Here is a 20,919-nt window from a genome sequence, read left to right on the forward strand (position 1 = left end):
GCTTAATTCAATTTTAAACCCCAAATCTGTTTTGCATGAAGAAACAACCAGTCATCCATCACAAACTTTGAATATCTGGGTTTTCCCTCTTCACAATGCAGAAAGACTGCATTTAATCAGTGGACACCACTCGTTTTTATTATAATTCACCTGTCATAATTTTCTTTACTAAAGTACAGGTTTATTATTGTTAAAGGTACTGCATAGGTGTAAACGTGTATATATATTTTTTAGCAAGAGATAGCACTTGTATAGCCTAAGAAAGTAGCAGAAATGTGCAGAAAGTAGTTTTGAATGCATTTTATTGAAGGGAAGAGATCTCAAACTTTTTTGGCAACATAGTGATATATTCTTATACTGTACAATGAGGAATTCAACTACAAAACACTGGTCTTCTCCCATTTTTTTTTAACCACTGCCCCCACCCACAAGGTGTATAAGCAACAAGAATAAGATAATAGATACAAAACAAAAACGTGAAGAACATAAATCAATCAACTCTAATTAGTGTGTGTGTGTGTATGGACTTTGCAGATGTATTTCTCACATGTGCAGCACATAGTATATGTTTTACAGTCCTTTTGGGGGGCAGAATTGGCATCTCCCTTCTCTTGCCTGCCCCAGCTGCAGCCTCAGGTGGATCAGGACAAGATTCAACCTCCTGAACAGCTTTCACAAGCGCTGCTGTTTGGGGGAGGCGCTCCCTTCGTTGAATGTGTGGGGTTACAAGTGCATTTCCCAGCTGCTCCAGGAACACCCTCGTCTTGTTCCGCTTATCAGGCATCCAGGTAGGGTTGATCTTGTTCCATATCACGCAGGCATTGTATGAGGACACATCAATGATGTTATGGAAGATGACCAGGGGCTAGTGGGCAGTCGGTCATCCTCCTGCAACTGTAAGTTACAATCACCTTGTCCAGGTTGTCCACGCCTCCTTTGTTGTGATTGTAGTCCAGGATGATGGCTGTCTTCCTGTCCTCACGATCACTGATCTCAGCCGCTTTGTGCAGTGCGCTCAGGAGGACTATATTCTTGTTCTTTTTGGGAGGTAAAAAACTAGAGTGGTGGTGGGGGTGAAGGCAAACTTTGATGAGAAGGCCTCTCTCCCCATCTTCTAAGTGTAGCTGGATTGTGCGTCACAGGCCACCCATATCTTGATGCCATACTTTGCTGGGCATATACTGCTGGAAAGGACAGCAACCTTTTGACAAAAGAGATTACTATCAGTAATTAGTATCAGTGTCACAGAAAACATTCACATAAATCAATGATATTACAGCAATACATAATAAAATGAACAGTGAAAATCCCTTACATTTTGAAATATCTGTAATGTACTTCTGAATGGAACCAGTTGCTCATCCACTGTTACTTCAGGCCCAGGGTTGTAGAGGTATGGCAGACTCTCCACCCACTTCTCCCAGACCTCTCTTATGGCCATCAGTTTGTCTCTTACACGTCTTGCAGGTCTTGCCTCATGGTTATCAAATCGTTACATTCTTGAGAAAGTGTGAAAGACTTTCAGTGGCATCGTGGCACGGAAAATCACCCTTCCACTCTCTGCATCCCAGAGACTACATGTAGCCTCTCCTCGGGACCTATATACACCCGCTAAGATTAGCAGCCCTATGTAGGCACGCAGGTCAATCTCATCCATCCTTTTCCAGTTGTCTTCATATTTACGGAAACCCTCCAAATTTGTCATCTCCAAGATGATTTTTTTCGATGGCTGGTGTGATGAACATGTAGAATGTTGAGGCGATGTCCTGGACATGGGCAACTGCATGTCTTGTGGGCCCTTGGGTCATCCTTATGACATGTTGTGCTGCCATCCTGCCCTGGTTGTCATATGGTGACAAGGACCATGTTATTTTGCTGTTCTTTGACAGAAATGTCTCTCTTTCAGCTTGGGGGATTTCTTCTTCATCTGAAGATGATGCATTGTTCTCTGTGTTGTATTCTTCCCCATCTTCTTCTTCAGATACCACCTCTTCTAAATCATTGTTCCATTATTCCTCCTGGACATCTGAAAAATCAGGTCTATGACCTGTTGGGCACTGAAACGTGCAGTCATGGCTTCAGCAAAGAGAGAACTGGGGGGACTGTCATCTGCAGCACCTTTATAGCCTCTGACTGCATTCCCCATTAGTAAACAATGCTTTCCAGAAAGTTATATTTTGCCATTTAAAAAAAAAAAATTGTCTGTGAACTTGAGTCGTGGGGTCGCTGAGGGGAAGTGCTGCACATGCACAAGAGGTTTAGTTTTCTGAGTTCAATCAGTAGCACACAATCTCAATTTCTCATTGTGTGACTTTGTGGTGTGTAAATGATTTTATAACTGCCGGGTCAAAAATGACCCTAAGACTATCTTTGTACCCTGGTGGTGTACAGCTTTCATGGGAATATGAACAAAGGCGATGTTTCACTTTATCTAATGTTGGGGTCACTCTAGGAAAAGTCACCAAATTTCAATTTGAAAAAATATAATTTAGGGGGTTTTCTCTGCTGTTAAACATAGTGGCGGGTCATTTTTTTTACCCTTAAGACAACACAAGGGTTAAAATGTGATTTAAAAAAATTCATGTTAAGCCCTAACCCTAACCACACTGCTAACCTTATGCCTAACCTTAAATTCATTTTTATTTTCATAAATGTTTACGATATAGCCCATCCAAATATGTTTTTTGACTGTGGTAACTAGTGGAAACCCTACGAGACGGCACACACCTTACTGCTTGCTGTCCCACACCCACTCAGCGCCATGTTCTCAGTTTCCAGTACCTACTTCATGTGCCACTTCTCATCAATGTGATTGCACATTGCAGTGATGTATGACAGCGTATTCATAGACGTCGAACATTTATGTGGCGCGCTTTCCATCCGTGGCAAATCATTTGAAAGATGCATTTCTCCTACTAATGTTACAGCATTTATTTTTCCCTTGATGATGATCGGGGCCAGTTAGTGGTAGTTTTCTCATAACTGCACTGTGATTTTATGTTAACGATCCCAATGTCGTTTAAACATTCACACCCCTAGTTAGGGCAGCATATTGTAGCAGTATGAAGAAACTGCTTCTTCAATAGAAATCTCCGATTACATTTCTAGACGACGTCATGGCGACGTTGGCTAGTGTAAACGCCTTCACGCTGCTCGCTTAGCGAGTACCACTTCCTCTCATTTCGGCCCATACCTGACGCAAACTCTGGTTCTCCGCTTCACAAACACACTTGGCCTCCCTCCTCAAGCGTCTTAGCCGATCGTGCCACCTCAAAAGCTCGATAATGAGGCGACGCAAGCAGGACATTTTTAAGGCTGAGGACTACATGTCACAAATCCCCATGTGCTACACTAGCTAAGCTCATGTTCAGAAGCACGTCATCAGGTCTAAAGGTTTAGAAACTGGCTAAACTTATTTTTAGCAATCCCATGAGCGTTTGCAAGTTCAGACAGATCATATCAGACAGATCAGCAGTATCTCATTTGAGAAAATGCTGTCCCGTGTATCTAAAGTAAATATAATGTCTGCTCTAGAATGTCCTAGCCAATCAGAAAAGATTTTTTAACAATTAAACAATAAGGGCTGAGGAGGTGTGGTATATGGCAAATATACCACAGCTAAGGGCTGTTCTTATGGACAACGCAATGCGGAGTGCCCGGATACAGCCCTTAACCTTTGCCTACACAGTCTCCATCCTAATAGGCTGCATCCACTTCCTTGTAAGCTATATCATTGCTGACCTTGGTTTAACCTTGGTTGGACCGGCTGTCTCGCATCCAGACAGAAACCTTATCTTTTCTTTAACCACATCGTCTCAGTCTCTAAGCTGACTGGTTGGAAGGAAAGAGCGCCCGCCCTGGAAATGGTTACCTAGGAAATGGCCCTCAGATAGACCACGGCGGCCGTGGCAGCGGTGCTTTGTTGCATTCCTCTCCGTGTGTGTAATGTGCGACTGGCGGCATATTGAATTTGTCTGCCACTGCCGTCAATCCCAGAATATATATTTCCCTGGGCAGAGATGTTCCAAGGCTGCATTATCATTATTTACAGACAGAACTGCAAATCATCAGCTGCATTCAAACATGACGCAGGCTTACATTGTCAATGTCCTCTTTAGATTTAGACAATCGAGCTTTTCAAGGGGCTTGTTCTTATTTGTGTGTGTACATTGCCTTCAGAAAGTATTCATACCCCTTGACTTATTCCACATTTTGTTATAGCCTGAATTCAAAAATGTATAAAAAAAATAGATATAATTCTCACCATCGACACACATTACCCTACAATCACAGTGAAAGCGTGTTTTTAGAAATGTTAGCAAATGTATTGAAAATTAAATCCAGAAATATCTCATTTACATAAGTATTCACACCTCTGAGTCAATACTTTGTAGAAGCACCTTTGGCAGCGAATACAGCTTTGATTCTTTCAGGATAAGTCTTTAAGAGCTTTGCACACCAGGATTGTGCAATATGTGCATATTATATATTTTTTTAAATCTTCAAACTCTGTCAAATTGGTTGTTGATCATTGCTAGACAACCATTTTCAGGTCTTGCCATGGATTTCTAGTAGATTTAAGTCAAAACTGTAACTCAGCCACTCAGGAACATTCAGTTTTTTTCTTGGTAAGCAACTCCAGTGTAGATTTGGCCTTGGTGTTTTAGGTTATTGTCCTGCTGAAAGGTGAATTCATATCCCACTGTCTGGTGGAAAGCAGACAAACAGGTTTTCCTCTAGGATTTTGCCTGTGCTTAGCTTCATTTTATTTATTTTTTTATCATGAAAAACTCCCCAGTCCTTAACGATTACAAGCATACCCATAACATGATGCAGTCACCACTGTTTGAAAATATGGAGAGTGGTATTCAGTAATGTTTTGTATTGGATTTGCTCCAAACATAACCTTTGGTATTCAGGACAAAAAGTGAATTGCTTTGCCACATTTTTTTTGCAGTATTACTTTAGTACCTTGTTGCAAACTGGATGCATGTTTTGGAATATTTGTATTCTGTACCGGCTTCCTTTTTCACTTGTCAATTAGGTTAGTATTGTGGATTAACTACAATGTTGTTGATCCATCCTCAGTTTTCTCCTATCATGGCAATTAAACTCCCTAACTTTTTTTAAAGTCCCCATTGACCTCATAGTGAAGTCACTGAGCGGTTTCCTTCCTCACAGGCAACTGAGTTAGGAAGGACACCTGTATCTTTGTAGTGATTGGGTGTATTGATACATCATCCAAAGTGTAATTTAATAACTTCACCATGCTCAAAGGGATATTCAATATCTGCTTTTTTTTTATACCCATCTACCAATAGGTGCCCTTCTTTGCGAGGCATTGGAAAACCTCCCTGGTCTTTGTGGTTAAATCTGTTTTGAAATTCACTGCTTGACTGCGGGACCTTTAGAGATAATTGTATGTGTGGGGTACTATTATTGCATGCAGAGTCCATGCAGCTTATAATGTGATTTTAAGAAAATGTGTACTTCTGAAATTTAGGCTTACCATAAGAGGTTGAATATTTACTCAAGACATTTCAGCTTTACATTTTTTATAAATGTGTAAACATTTTGAAAACCTCAATTCCGCTTTGACATTATGGGGTATTGTGGGTAGGCCAGTGTCAACTCTAAATGTAATCCATTTTAAATTCAGGCTGTAACGCAACAAAATGTGTGAAAAAGTCTAGGGGTGTGAATAGGCACTCTATATAATGGACAGCTGTGATGTTTGCTAGTTGTGGGCTCAAGGGCATTGAGTGACAGAGTTTGGGAGAAAATAATACATTTTAAGTGTGGAAAATAAGACACTCCTGTAGAGTAGTCAAGCTTAGTGCATAGACGCGTGCTCATATGGCTCTCATTGATACACGATGTATACAATAGAATGTGGACACCCCTTCAAATGATTTGAATTCGGCTATTTCAGACACACCCGTTGCTGACAGGTGTCAGCAAAGAACTGTTCGTCGGGAGCTTCTTGCGATGGGTTTCCATGGCTGTTATAGCAGCAAGGGGGGGGGACCAACTCCATATTAATTCCCATGATTTTGGAACGAGATGTTCGACAAGCAGGTGTCCACATACTTTTGGTAGTGTATATCAAACTGCTCTGCCAAGTGGACACCTGCTGGACTCCGTTTAGTGTGTGCGCGCTCACTGCTAGTGCGTGTCATACTATGTATCACGGAAGTGCTGTTGACTTTTTTTTATGGTGAACACTTTCTTTACTTTAGTCGTTATAGAGCGACTACAGTACACACTGACTGCCTCTCACGTGACTAGGCCTATACTGTAGCTGTTTTTATGTTTAACTGTCAAATTCATCAATACCTCCCGCTGTTCATGTCCTAATTGGCCGTCCGGGTTTACGTGTTTATCCTTGTGCTGATGTTAGATCTAGTACTTGTCCTTTTTTTATAGGTTGACTCAGGATTGATGGAGTATGACATGTTTACTGTCCATATGGTCTCTGCTCCATCTCCTGTCTTTGAGGCGACTGTCTGACCCTGAAACATATTGGTTAACCCTTCATCTTGCTATTTTTCGATCAATCTCTCACTCTTTCTCCCCCCCCTATCTTTTAGGGGGCGTTTGGAGCTCTTCAGAAAATCTGTGAGGACTCCGCAGAGGTCTTGGACAGTGACATGTTGGACCGTCCGCTCAATGTCATGATCCCAAAGTTCCTGCAGTTCTTCAAGCACAGCAGCCCCAAGATCAGGTGCTGGCTATCTCTCCTGCTCCCCCTGCTCACTGCCTTGTCTCTCCCTCAGTCCTCACTCCTTGGCCAATGAGGTTCCTTAAAACCTCTTGAAGTTCTCCGTGCGGGATCAACATCCAGCGTAAAATCATTTTGCCATATTCATAACCGAACAATAGAAAAATTTCATTTTCTTTTTCAAATATAGGACTATTTTATATCGTTTTATAGATACACCTCTCCTGAATCGAACCACGTTGTCTGATTTCAAAAAGGCTTTACAGCAAAAGCAAAACATTAGATAATGTTAGAGGAGTATATCGTCAAAGTATTCACATAGCCATTTTCCGACCAACCACATGCATCACAAATAACCAAAAAACAGCTAAATGCAGCACTAACCTTTGACAATCTTCATCAGATGACACTCCTAGGACATCATGTTACACAATACATGCATTCTTTTGTTCGATAAAGTTCATATTTATATATAAAAACAGCATTTTACATCGGCGCGTGACGTTGAGAAACTATTTTCCCTCAAATGCATCCGGTGAAACAGCGCTACAATTTACTAAATTACTATTCGAAAACATTTTTAACATGTAATATTGTCATTCTAAGAATTATAGATTAACATCTCGTGAAAGCACCCGCAATGCCAGATTTAAAAATAACTTTACTGGGTAATCACACTTTGTGATAAAAGGGGATGCGATACTCAGAAAAATAGGCTACCGTTACAGGTCAGCGCCATCTTGGAACAATCGAATATCAAATCTACTCTTGTATACTATTGTAAATAATCCCTTACCTTTGATTATGTTCATCAGAAGGTACTTCCAGGAATCCCAGGTCCACAACAAATGTATTTTCGTTCGAAAAAGTTATGTCCCAATAGCTTCTTGTTGTTAGCGCGTTCTGAAGGCTGCTCCAAATGTACCGTCGTGCGCGGGACTTCTCTCTTACCAAAATGCAATTTTTTTTTTATTTAAGTTCGTTCAAACATGTCAAACGTTGTATAACATAAATCTTTAGGGCCTTTTTCAACCAGAGCTTCAATAATATTCCATGGGTACTGTTGCATTGTCTTTCAAAACGTTTCGAAAAGGGAGGGTAGCCAGGGGCGCCCGCGTCATAATGGTGATGGCTCTCCCCATGTGACCAAGATCAACAGCCTCTCTTTCAGTCAGTTTTCACAGTATAAGACTCAAACCACTTTGTAAAGACTGGGGACATCTAGTGGAAGCAATAGGAAGTGCTCAATGAACCATAGCTCACGGTGTGATTTATAGGCAAAGTGCTGAAGTTGAGTCCGCAATTCAGAATTCCACATCCTGTTACGATCTGTCTCTGGGTTTTGACTGCCATATGAGTTCTGTTATACTCAGACGCCATTCAAACAGTTTTAGAAACTTTAGGGTGTTTTCTATCCACAACTATTAATTATATGCATATCCTAGCTTCTGCGTTTGAGTAGGAGGCCATTTAAAATGGGCACGTATTTTTTTTCAAAAATCGCTGTAGCGCCCCCTATCCTAGGCGACCGTCAAGAGGTTAACAGCTCTTACCGCCTGGTCAGGCAATCAAATTAAACCAAATATATTTTATAAAGCCTTTTTTTACAACAGCAGTTGTCACAATGTGTAGGGCGTGTGCACTAATATGAAAAGTATATAATAACATGTGAAAAAACTACATGTCATGTCTCAAAATTGATATTCATCTTAACTCCTATATTGTTTTATGTCCTCCGGATTTTATGAAGAAAGATGACTAGTTCAACGGTGAGCCTTTCAGTTAGCCTCAGTTCGTGTACAGCATCCAGCCTAGCTAACTATTTTTTTGTTGTGTTTTTTTTTGGCCTCCATTGATTTAGTTGCCCTAATTTTGGCCATCCTACAAGGGTAAAAACTCCAATAACCTTTGAACGGATTATGATAAAGACATGAGGTTTGGACCATTGGTTTTCTTTAGAGGAGTATCTACACAATTAACATATCTTACCCATTGGTCAAAAGATGCATTTTTGTTTGGACACACTACAAAGTGCCTTACAATAATCTGGCCTAGACCACAGACGGCAAGCTGAAGCACAGTGGTAAGCAAAAGTCCCTAGAAGGAATGACTGTACTCTAGTATGAGTGTACTGTGCCTTCCTCTCTCTCCCTGCTCACAGCCTTGCCTCTTTCCCCCAGTCCTCACTCCCGGGGGAGCCAACACCTTGCCCCTCTAATCGGTCCCAAAACAACCCATAGCCAAGTATTTCAAAAAAAAATTGAGATATATTCACAGGCGCTTTGATCCAAAATGGCCCCTCAAATCCCTCTTTCCTCAGGCTTATAGATTAAACTTTCTCTCTGATTTATATCCATCCTTTGGTGTTATCAAGGTCTGAGATCCCAGATAGGAGACTGGGGGAAAAGGGAGGTGGGGGGAGGAACAGAGACCGAGACAGAGTTAATGAGGGGGTCATGTGAATTTGGGTTGTGTGAAGTTAAGGTTTTAAAGGGTATGTTGTTGTGTTGCAGGTCTCATGCCATCGCCTGCGTCAACCAGTTCATCATAAGTAGGACCCAGGCCCTCATGCTGCACATCGATGGCTTCATTGAGGCAAGTCTGACCCCGCAGTGACCTCTGACCTATACACTCTGACCTCCCATAACCCCCAGACAGCCCTGTAACTGTCTAATATGCCCACAAAGTCAGACACATGGTATGAGGCTTATGTGACCCCTAAGTTATGCAAACAAACAAACACACAACCAGCACATATTCCCCTTGACACACACAACTCTGCTGACCATCTCACATGGCCATTAGACGTCATTACACACACACCCACCCCAGCCATAAGACCCAGAATGTGTCATCCAGGCAGGCAGGTATATGGCCTTAGCTCTCAGTGCAGTGTGTCAGTGGGTTATCGCTGCGCCTCTAGGCAGCACAACACTGTTCTAACCTAGCTTCAGTTCAGTACACAAACCCCAATTCCTCTGATTGGATCAGGGCTGGTAAGCCGTTGGAAGTAGATCAGGTTAACCACTGATGAGCTTAAATTCCAGCCAGCTGGGCCCTGGATGAGGACAGATGCACCCAGCACAGTGACATTGACAATACATGACAGGCAGAAGAATATTGCAGGCGGATAAGGGATGAAGAGAAGGCTGCTGTTGAAAGTCCCTCTGTCTTTAGCTGTAGGGGTGAGAGAGCGGGCACTCGGCGTAGAAGAGGCACAGGTCACATGGAATCTGATTTGCATCCTCTAAATTGGTTTATTTCTGTAGGGTGTTTTGATAGAGCTATTTTCACTGGAGTTCTTTATGTGATAACAGGCAGAGGGACGGCTAGAGGCTCAGTAGTCGTAAGTGGTACAGGTCAGACCTCAGGACGCACATGAAGACATTGTCTGAACTCAAGGAACCTTTCCTTGGCTCTATCTCAATTGCCCTAAAATGTGTCATCTCGTCTCCTTCCCTTTGTCTTCTAGATTGGAAATGCCATTTTAATAGTAGTGGGATTATTATTCGTTTTTACAAATAATGTAAAGTGAGGAATGATAGCCCCTTTGAGACTAGTATGGCTACATAGGTGTATGATGTTTGACCCCCTTCCCTCCCTGTAGAACCTATTTGCCCTGGCGACTGATGAAGAACCGGAGGTGAGGAAGAACGTGTGCAGAGCTCTGGTCATGCTGCTGGAGGTCCGCATGGACCGTCTCCTACCACACATGCACAACATCATAGAGGTGAGACTGGGGCTGGGTGGCGTGGGGCTGGGTGGCGTGGGGCTGGGTGGCGTGGGGCTGGGTGGCGTGGGGCTGGGTGGCGTAGGACTGGGGCTGGGACAACCATGGGGTTAGAGGAGGGAGATGTATGGTGAGTGAAGGAGGTTGAGGTAGGGGGAGGGAAGGCGGTTGAGATGGAGGTAGATGGCATGGGGAGGGATATAGAGAGAAAAGAAGGGAAGAAAACAAACCAAGACAATTGAATAGAGTCTTTCATAAGTCTTTCATCAAATGAGCTCAAGATGCCACCTAGTGGCCAAAAGCTATGTTTTCCAGCAAACTTGATCCATAATCAGTTGGGTGATTGTGGCTGCCCAGCTTGTGGCCTTGTAATGGATCCTGAATGTTGATGTGCACTACAAGTATAATGCAAAATAACTAATTTTCCCATGGTCCTCTCCTCCTCAGTACATGCTGCAGAGGACTCAGGACCAGGATGAGAATGTGGCTCTGGAGGCCTGTGAGTTCTGGCTGACCCTGGCTGAACAGCCTGTATGTAAGGACGTTCTGTGTAACCACCTCTCCAAGTGAGTAACTATATATATATATATATCTCTATATCTCACAGATGATGCTACAATAATGTTATAAATGGCATATGGGAAAGCAAAGACGGTCATAGCAGCACAAATGCTTTGTGACACATGCACAGTACAACACCAGCCTCCATATCAAAGCTTTAGCTATAACATTTGCTCCAATCCCACATTAAGTCGTTCTAGACCTCACCCCTGGGTGTACTGTCCTCATCCTGTCACCTCGGCCATTGCTCAAGAGACATAGCTGTTAGAGCTCATCTGTTACACATTGTTGACAATGCTGACGTATTAATGTGGCCTGTCCTTGCCCACTCTCCCCTACCCTCCATCCCCTGTCTGTTTTCAGGCTGACTCCGGTGCTCGTCAACGGGATGAAGTATTCGGAGATCGACATCATTCTGCTCAAGGTCAGTCTGCTCCGAGTGTGAGCCAGGAAATGGATCTATGGGCTGCTGGACTGCTGCTGGACTGGAGACTGATTTAAGATATACTAGACACATCACACCTTAACCCTGGGGGAGGGAGAGGGTGGAGGGTATTGCAAGGCATATCAATCTTGTTGCTGTGCATGGCTGTGTTTCAACCTTGGGTATGTGTTGGTCCTGAGGTTTGAGTATCACCCGTCACTGGCCTGTCACTATGGTTACAATTATATACATTTTTAAAGATGCATAAATATGTATGGGTCTCTGTCTGCTTGTAAGATTATAGTCTGATAGGTGAAATGACAGCTACCCAGTTACAGCCTAAAGGCAGCTCAATGTCTTAAAGTAGTATTAATAATTAGAATTGTGTGTGTGTGAGACTGTGTACACTTGCGAGTGTCTAACTTTGTGTTTTTGTGAGACTTGTGTGTTTAACTGTGTGAGTGTGTGTCAGGGTGACGTGGAGGAAGATGATGAGGCCATCCCTGACAACGAGCAGGACATCAGGCCCAGGTTCCACCGCTCCCGTACGGTTGCCCAGCAACACGAGGGTGACCGGGACGGCATTGAGGAAGACGACGATGAAGACGATGACCTGGAAGATGATGACACCATCTCTGACTGGAACCTCCGTGAGTGGACCTCTTATCTGTTTTTCAAATCAAATTGTATTAGTCACATGCGCCGAATACAACTACTTTAGACCTTACAGTGAAATGCTTACTTATGAGCCCCTAACCAACAATGCAGTTAAAAAAAAATATGGATAAGAAATAAAAGTAACAAGTAATTAAAGAGCAGCAGTAAAATAACAATAGCTGGACTATATCCAGTGGGGTACCGGTACAGAGTCAATGTGCAGGGGCACCGGTTAGTTGAGGTAATATGTACATGAAGGTAGAGTTATGAAAGTGACTATCCATAGATGATAACAACCGAGAGTAGCAGCGGTGTAAAGGAGGGGGAGGGGGGGCAATGCAAATAGTCTGGCTAGCCATTTGATTAGGTGTTCAGGAGTCTTATGGCTTGGGGGTAGAAGCTGTTTAGAAGCCTCTTGGACCTAGACTTGGCGCTCCGATACCGCTTGCCGTGCGGTAGCAATCTATGACTAGGGTGGCTGGAGTCTTTGACAATTTTTCCTCTGACACCGCCTGGTATAGAGTGATGTACTGGGCCGTTCGCACTACCCTCTGTAGTGCCTTGCGGTCGGAGGCCGAGCAGTTGCCATACCAGGCAGTGATGCAACCAATCAGGATGCTCTCTGGTGCAGCTGTAGAACCTTTTGAGGACCCAGGCCAAATCTTTTCAGTCTCCTGAGGGGGAATAGGTTCTGTCGTGCCCTCTTCACGACTGTCTTGGTGTGCTTGGACCATGTTAGTTTGTTGGTGATGTGGACACCAAGGAACATGAAGCTCTGAACCTGCTCCACTGCAGCCCCATCGATGAGAATGGGGACGTGCTCGGTCCTCTTTTTCCTGTAGTCCACAATCATCTCCTTTTGTCTTGATCATGTTGAGGGAGAAGTTGTTGCCCTGGCACCACACGGCCAGGTCTCTGACGACCTCCCTATAGGCTGTCTCGTCGTTGTTGTGTCATCGGGAAACTTGTTGATGGTGTAGGAGTCCTGCCTGGCCGTGCAGTCATGAGTGAACAGGGAGTACAGGAGGGGCCCCTGTGTTTAGGATCAGTGTGGTGGATGTGTTGTTACCTACCCTTACCACTTGGGGGCGGCTCGTCAGGAAGTCCAGGATCCAGTTGCAGAGGGAGGTGTTTAGTCCCAGGGTTCTTAGCTTAGTGATGAGCTTTGTGGGCACTATGGTGTTGAATGCTGAGCTGTAGTCAATGAATAGCATTCTCACATGGGTGTTCCTTTTGTCCAGGTGGGAAAGGGCAGTGTGGAGTGCAATAGAGATTGCATCATCTGTGGATCTGTTGGGGCGGTATGCACATTGGAGTGGGTCTAGTGTTTCTGGGATAATGGTGTTGATGTGAGCCAGCCTTTCAAAACACTTCATTGCTACAGACATGAGTGCTACGGGTCGGTAGTCATTTAGGCAGGTTACCTTCGTGTTCTTGGGCACAGGCGCTATGGTGGTCTGCTTAAAACATGTTAGTGTTAGACTAGGACAGGGAGAGGTTGATAATGTCAGTGAAGACACTTGCCAGTTGGTCAGCGCATGCTCGCAGTATGCGTCCTGGTAATCCGTCTGGCCCTGCGGCCTTGTGAATGTTGACCTGTTTAAAGGTCTTACTCACATAGGCTGCGGAGAGCGTGATCACACAGTCTTCCGGAATAGCTGGCGCTCTCATGCATGTTTCAGTGTTAATTGCCTCGAAGCGAGCCTAGAAGTAATTTAGCTCGTCTGGTAGGCTCGTGTCACTGGGCAGATCTCGGCTGTGCTTCCCTTTGTAGTCTGTAATGGTTTACAAGCCCTTCCACATCCGACGAGCATTAGAGCTGGTGTAGTATTAATCGATCTTAGTCCTGTATTGACACTTTGCCTGTTTGATGGTTCGTCGGAGGGCATAGTGGGATTTCTTATAAGCTTCCGGGTTAGAGTCCCGCTCCTTGAAAGCGGCCTTTAGCTCAGTGCGGATGTTGCCTGTAGTCCATGGCTTCTGGTTGGGGTATGTATGTATGTATGTATGTATGGTCACTGTGGGGTTGACGTCATCGATGCACTTATTGATGAAGCCAGTGACTGATGTGGTGTACTCCTCAATGCTATCGGAAGAATCCCAGAACATATTCCAGTCTGTGCTTGCAAAACAGTCCTGTAGCTTAGCATCTGTTTCATCTGACCACTTTTTTTATTGATCTAGTCACTGGTGCTTCCTGCTTTTAATGTTTGCTTGTAAGCAGGAATCAGGAGGATAGAATTATGGTCAGAATTGCCAAATGGAGTGTGAGAGAGCTTTGTATGCATCTCTGTGTGTGGAGTAAAGGTGGTCCAGAGTTTCTTTTTTTTCTCCTCTGGTTGCACATTTAACATGCTGATAGACATTTGGTAAAACGGATTTTGAGTTTCCCTGCGTTTAAGTCCCCGGCTACTAGGAACGCCGCCTCTGGGTGAGCGTTTTTGTTTGCTAATGGCGGAATACAGCTCATTCATACAGCCATCTTAGTGCCAGCTTCTGACTGTTGTGGTATGTAAACACATACTCAGTTTTCTTTCCCCATTCACAATTGCTCTCCCTCCTCTCCAATCTGATCCACTTAAGTCCACTGTTTTTGTCTTTCTCTTGCTGTCTCTCTTCCTGCCTTACCCCACATATGTACAATATGCCATCGATATTGTTGACCTTTTTTTGTGGGCAAGGGTGCTTGTCTGTGTACCCCTCTCTATACTTGCATGTTCTTCTCTCTCTCTGTTTTCAGGTAAGTGTTCAGCAGCGGCGTTAGATGTGTTGGCTAACGTGTTCAGAGACGACCTGCTCCTCCCTATCCTGCCTCTCCTCAAAGAGCTCCTCTTCCACCCAGAGTGGGTCATCAAGGAGTCTGGAATACTTGTTCTGGGGGCCATCGCTGAGGGTAAGGCCCTGTTATAGTACCCTAACCCCTGAGGTCAGGGGGCGACTACTGGAAACCCGAGGGGAGAGAAAGGGAAGGAAGTGTTATGCCGAAAGAGATGGGAGAATGAGACTTTGGAGGGTGGATGACAATCACCTGGGAGTGCTAGAATATCTTCTATATGTAAACTTTGAAACCAGCAGACATCATTGGCATACATGTGTCGTGTCTTTGGCTATGCCGGATTAAGTGATATGACATGCTAACCTATAAAATTCTTTCTCTAATTAATATTACCTGATTAAGCTAATCATGTAAATGTAATTAACTAGAAAGTCGGGGCACCACGGAAGAACGTTTATAGAGCTGTTATCTTCCGAATAAACTCTTAAAATACTTAGTAATACTTTACATCGATAGCAGTCAATATTAACCCTTATCTTATTTTCAGTCTCATAATGAAAGTTGTAAATTCTTGGCTATCTTCACGAACCCTGGCTAACAAGTTGAATCAGCAATACAAAATTGGGTTTAATTATTTATTTACTAAATACCTAAACTAATCACACAGAATTACAAATACACCGAATACAAATGATGTCATACATGATGGCTGGTTACACAAAGGAAAGGGGGTTGGGCTTGAATGAAAGAGCGGGAAGATTTAGGAACAAAGAAACAGCAGCTATGCTATCGTAAATACATTATCTTATGCATTCTAAATTACCGCCCATTTGGAAAAGGAAAATGCAATAAATATTTACTCTGAGCTGCGCTTCGTTAGATTGGTTGTAAATGCTGGCCGGGTTGGCCAACAGATCTTCCTGTCCTCGGAAGAATGTCTCTGGTGGTAAATTGGATACATGGTGGTATCTTCGTCTGGTTGTTAGACTGGCTCCGTCGTCCGTCCTTTCCTAGCCCATGTCTACAGCGGCCGCTGCTAACTCAACGGCTAGGAAGTATCACTTCTGTAGTGAATAAGCTCAAAGTTCATACCATTCGCCACCAAAGCTCACGCCGAGGTTGGCTTAGTTCTGTACTTGACATGTGTCCTTCTAACGTAGAGGCTGCAGACCTCACGTACTGGAACATGTGGTTATCTTTTCGTCAAAGGCTTATATAGTGGAGAGGGGGAAGGATGTGTTTCATCATTTATAACCCCTGTCTCTTCACAGGGGTGGGCCACTGATCAAGCAGGGCACTTTCCTTATGAAAACCCAATTCTCTCATTTGGAAGCTAAAATTACATTTAATCTCCTAACAAACAATTTAAATATCAAACATTTCAATTGCATAACAATTCCATGTTACTCTGATAACTAGAGGGTGTATACTTTCTCAGGTACAGTTTATGTCGTCCTGTCATCAGTCATAATGTCTCAGATGACAACCGAACTGACATCCATACTCATTACGTTCCCAAGCATATTTCCAATTGGTTTTATTAACAAAATATGTGGTACCTTTCCCCATTTGTTTGATGTTCCCAGACTCTCTATATTTAACACAGGCTATTCAAGTCCTTCAGTAGGGTCAGAAAGAGAGGGGAAGGGAGAAAGGTATTTATGGGGGGGTCATAAACCTTACCCACAGGCCAACGTCATGACACATGTTAATTATAGTAATAACACCCAGCTTCGTCCTCCCAGGTTGTATGCAGGGTATGATTACCTACCTGCCAGAGCTCATCCCCCACCTGGTGCAGTGTCTGAGTGATAAGAAGGCCCTGGTGCGCTCCATCACCTGCTGGACCCTGAGTCGCTATGCCCACTGGGTGGTCAGCCAGCCACCTGACACCTACCTGAAGCCCCTGATGACTGAGCTGCTCAAACGCATCCTGGACTCCAACAAGAGGGTGCAGGAGGCCGCCTGCAGGTGAGAGGGAGGTTGACTGTGGTTCAGTTGCGGTCAGTGTGTGGTTTGCTGTGGTTACTTTTGTCCAGATGTCCTTTTTTATTTCTTTTTTGTAAATGATCGATAGATCACCAGTAATAAGTGGCTTTTGGTTTTCCCACTCAAGCTGGTGATGACTGTCCTTGGGAGTGGAAGTAAACATGATGATCATTGTGATGTTTGGTTGACCCAATCAAACGTTTTTGAACAGCTTGATTGCGAAGTGACGTTCAAAACGACCCTTTATTTTTCTCTCACCCCTTTCTCTCTCTCCTCTCTTCTCTCCCTCTCCCCTCTCAGTGCCTTTGCCACTCTAGAAGAGGAGGCGTGTACAGAGTTGGTTCCCTACCTGGCCTATATTCTGGACACTCTGGTTTTTGCCTTCAGCAAGTACCAACACAAGAACCTGCTCATACTGTACGACGCTATAGGGACGCTCGCTGACTCTGTGGGACACCACCTCAACAAGCCGGTACACACGGACGCGCACATAGATACTAGGGATGTGATAAATGGAACATTTTGCTTAAAGTTTAAGCTAGAGAGATCATTTATTTTTTTGCATGGGCTCTTCGATCGCATCCGCCAATGTCGTCCTTCCGCATCTGCGGTGGAAGGGGCCGAGCTACAGCGGTGTTTGTCAGACCATGAGATATCAGGGATCCCGTGTGGCTCAGTTGGTAGAGCATGGTGTTCGCAACGCCAGGGTTGTGGGTTCGATTCCCACGGGGGACCAGTACAGGAAAAAAAAAATATTTATGAAATGTATGCATTCACTACTGTAAGTCGCTCTGGATAAGAGCGTCTGCTAAATGACTAAAGTGTAAATGTAAAATCTCAAAACTAAATTACTGTACCTTCATACTTCCATTCATTTGTATGGGTTACCTTCAGACGAGTCCTGTGACACTTGTGGGGGTTGTAGAGAAAAACGGAGAACACCTTCGTGTTCGTGAGTCCCCTTTCCACAGAGGCCAAACCTTTTGGACACTACAGACGTTTTTGTGAGAAGACCGATTTTTAGGATGATTCATGGGCTGACGAACACTGCTGTAGCTCGGCCACCTTCCACTGCAGATGTGGAAGACCGACGTAGGCGGATGCGGTGGATTGAGACAGTCCGTGCAAAAAATATCTCCAGCTTAAACTGAAGGATTTAGATTGATGCACTGGTGCGTCAGACTCTTAAGAAATAAAACGATAACATATTTTAGTTTAGTAGACCCCCCCCACCCTCGCACAATTCCACATCAATTCACAATGCAGAATAATAGTCATATTAGGCATGTATGCTACAGTAGGGCCAGGCAATTAAGTTGTATTTTCCATGTTCATATACCCATGAAAGTGCCTCGGCTATGGCCCGTTTGTTTGTAAGGGTACACTACAGCTTTTTAAATGCCAACGCGGAACCTTCTCTGGAGACCAAATCATCTTGAGGATATTCTACATGCAACAGACCGAAGAACTAAAACACTTGCATCATTAACGAAGTGAAAGAGCCGGCGAGGAAGATGCACTGTGACCCCAAAATTTGTCGCCCCCCCCTCTTTAGACACACACACACATTCCGCCAATGTCTCCCACACACCACAATGACTTGAGCAATACAGAATCTGTACTTGCATTTCATTTCCCCTTTCAAGTGCCTGTTGGATTGTGATTGCTAATGTGTGTACTACTGTATTTGTTTAGGAGTACATTCAGATGCTGATGCCTCCACTGATAGCAAAATGGAACCAGTTGAAGGATGAAGACAAGGATCTTTTCCCTTTACTAGAGGTGAGCCTCACCATTAGGGTTGCAAAGCTACAGGTAGTTTACCAAAGTTACCGGAATCTTAAGTAATTGAGGTAATTAACAGAATCTGTCGATCTATTGTAAATCTTGATTGACTTTAAAAAAAAATGTATTCATAGTCTTAATTTTTTGGGATTTGTGTCCATATTGTCCATGAGTTTCTATTCGATAGATAGACCATATGGTTCAAGAGGAAGTATCCTACATAATGAAAAAAGCATCTAATCAACAATGGTATTATTTTCAATTAACTCTGCAACTCTTCCAACTATTGACTTTTTTCACAACTGCCACCAGTTTGACACAAAAACATTGACAAAAAAATACATGTGACCGACCAGCAGGATTCGGCCTTATGTAGCAAAATTTAAAATGCAGTTTTTTACATTGGATAAAAGTAGAGACTCAGAGCTAAAAAAAGGTATATCATATACTACAGTTGAGAAACAATGTGAAAGTAATTCTGCTTTTAAAGTTGATAAACTTGTAACCCCACTTTTGAGAGAATGGCCCTTAAATGTTTTGGTACACCTACTGGAGAGCCCTTCTTTGTCTACACCCATTCAGCATCGTTCACACCCCCTCTTAAGCCTTAGCCCCACCCATCTCCTTGAAGGATTCACATGAGGCCATGTGCTAAACAGAGTGAGTACGGTAGTGTACTAAACAACCAAAGATTTCAAGACTAAAGGCTGATTTATACTACGTCTATCGACATGTCTGTAGACTGTTGTCGCTGTGCCATGAACATTCAGTTGTTGTCCGACATCAAACTTGTCGTTATGAAAAAGTATAAACACAAAAAGAACAGGCTGCATGACATCAGTGTTTTGGTTAGTTTCTAGCTTGTTAGACAGTTCAAATAATAACCATATCATATAGCTGACAACGTCTTAAATTGAGTTAATTTCTATTTAATATTACAGGAAAATTCATTGACAACAAAATCACTTTTTACAAGTTAATGGTGAGCTGATTACAGAAAATAGCTTGCGGTTGTGAGTGTGATGAAATAAAAGCAGGGCATTCTACTGGAGAATGTTAGAACTTGAACACCGTCTCTTTGGCCTAACATTATGTCCTAATATGACTTTGGTGCAGGTCATGTTCTTCACATTACCGTCGCTGGTAAACACACACTATGTCAAATAAAATTCAAGTTTATTTGTCACATGCATAGGATACAGAAGATGTAAATGGTACAGTGAAATGGTTACTTGCATAGTGGAGTATTCTGTACACTTTAACTAGAAATGAAAATGACTTTCTGACAATTTAGAAACGTATAATATCTGAATGTAGCTAGCTAGACTGTCTTAGCCGTATACATAGATGAACGCTTCTCCCTCTGATAAACTTTGAAAGTTTCCAGTGTATACCCTCTTTTTGCAACCCTACTCACTGTCCTCTAATCAGACCAATCCCCCCCCCGCATCTGTCCTTTCTCGCTCTGTCATCATCCCTCTCTCAGTGCCTGTCGTCAGTAGCCACGGCTCTCCAGAGTGGTTTCCTGCCCTACTGTGAGCCTGTGTACCAGCGCTGTGTTAACCTGGTGCAGAAGACCCTCGCTCAGACTATGGTGAGACACGCGGGCACGCACGCATACAGTGGACATGCAGTGCATTCGGAAAATATTCAGGCCCCTTGACTTTTTCCACATTTTGTTACGTTACAGCCTTATTCTAAAATGGATAAGATTCATTTTTTAAGGCCGACACCCTACCATGTGTTTGTTTAGTGAATGATGTAAATGTTTGGCCTGGATTCTGGCTCCCCTAATCAGTATGTTGCATGAGTAACTTTGTTTCTGTAGCGCAATGCTTGTTTTCTTGCCTGTAAACAATATATTGTTTGTGCCAACTGGCTGCGTGAGTTGGCACTGAACACACCAGGGAGAGGCAATTGGCACAGATTGTGTGTGAGAACATTCAGAAGACTATCTGCTTGCAGTAGGGTGTCATGCTTGGGGAATGTGGCATCTAATTGTTTACAATCCCTCCATTCCCAATTCTAATCCACACTCTCACTTCCTCTACCACTTGTCTACCCCCCTCCCCCCAATCCAGCTCCACCAGTCCCAGCCAGACCAGTACGAGGCCCCTGATAAGGACTTTATGATTGTGGCCCTGGACCTGCTCAGTGGATTGGCTGAAGGGTTGGGTGGCAACATCGAGCAGCTGGTCGCGCGTAGCAACATCCTCACGCTCATGTACCAGTGCATGCAGGTAACCTGTGTCCTCACCTAGAGCTGTGACGATAAA

The 20,919-nt window shown here is 43.6% G+C and overlaps 1 protein-coding gene and 1 non-coding gene across 5 annotated transcripts in view; both read left to right on the plus strand.

The window, feature by feature from the left end:
* The window catches only part of tnpo1 (transportin 1), a 67,287-nt gene that overhangs the window by 32,429 nt on the left and 13,939 nt on the right, over positions 1–20,919 (plus strand). For all 4 annotated transcript variants that reach the window (XR_006757623.1, XR_006757624.1, XM_045689856.1 and 1 more), the window contains exons 5-16: positions 6,591–6,724; positions 9,235–9,316; positions 10,329–10,451; positions 10,899–11,017; positions 11,376–11,436; positions 11,909–12,086; positions 14,834–14,986; positions 16,615–16,840; positions 17,159–17,330; positions 18,554–18,640; positions 20,130–20,237; positions 20,725–20,883. Coding sequence is in view for 2 of the 4 variants with exons in the window: in XM_045689856.1 (XP_045545812.1) it covers positions 6,591–6,724; positions 9,235–9,316; positions 10,329–10,451; positions 10,899–11,017; positions 11,376–11,436; positions 11,909–12,086; positions 14,834–14,986; positions 16,615–16,840; positions 17,159–17,330; positions 18,554–18,640; positions 20,130–20,237; positions 20,725–20,883 (1,602 nt within the window). In the remaining 2 variants the exon portion in view is untranslated. The remainder of the gene's footprint in view (positions 1–6,590; positions 6,725–9,234; positions 9,317–10,328; positions 10,452–10,898; positions 11,018–11,375; positions 11,437–11,908; positions 12,087–14,833; positions 14,987–16,614; positions 16,841–17,158; positions 17,331–18,553; positions 18,641–20,129; positions 20,238–20,724; positions 20,884–20,919) is intronic.
* trnaa-cgc (transfer RNA alanine (anticodon CGC)) lies at positions 17,521–17,603 on the plus strand. Its single transcript has one exon. It is a non-coding gene; the product is annotated as a tRNA-Ala (tRNA).

The sequence above is a fragment of the Salmo salar genome, chromosome ssa11 (assembly GCF_905237065.1).
Source record: "Salmo salar chromosome ssa11, Ssal_v3.1, whole genome shotgun sequence".
Classification (NCBI taxonomy): Eukaryota; Metazoa; Chordata; class Actinopteri; order Salmoniformes; family Salmonidae; genus Salmo; species Salmo salar.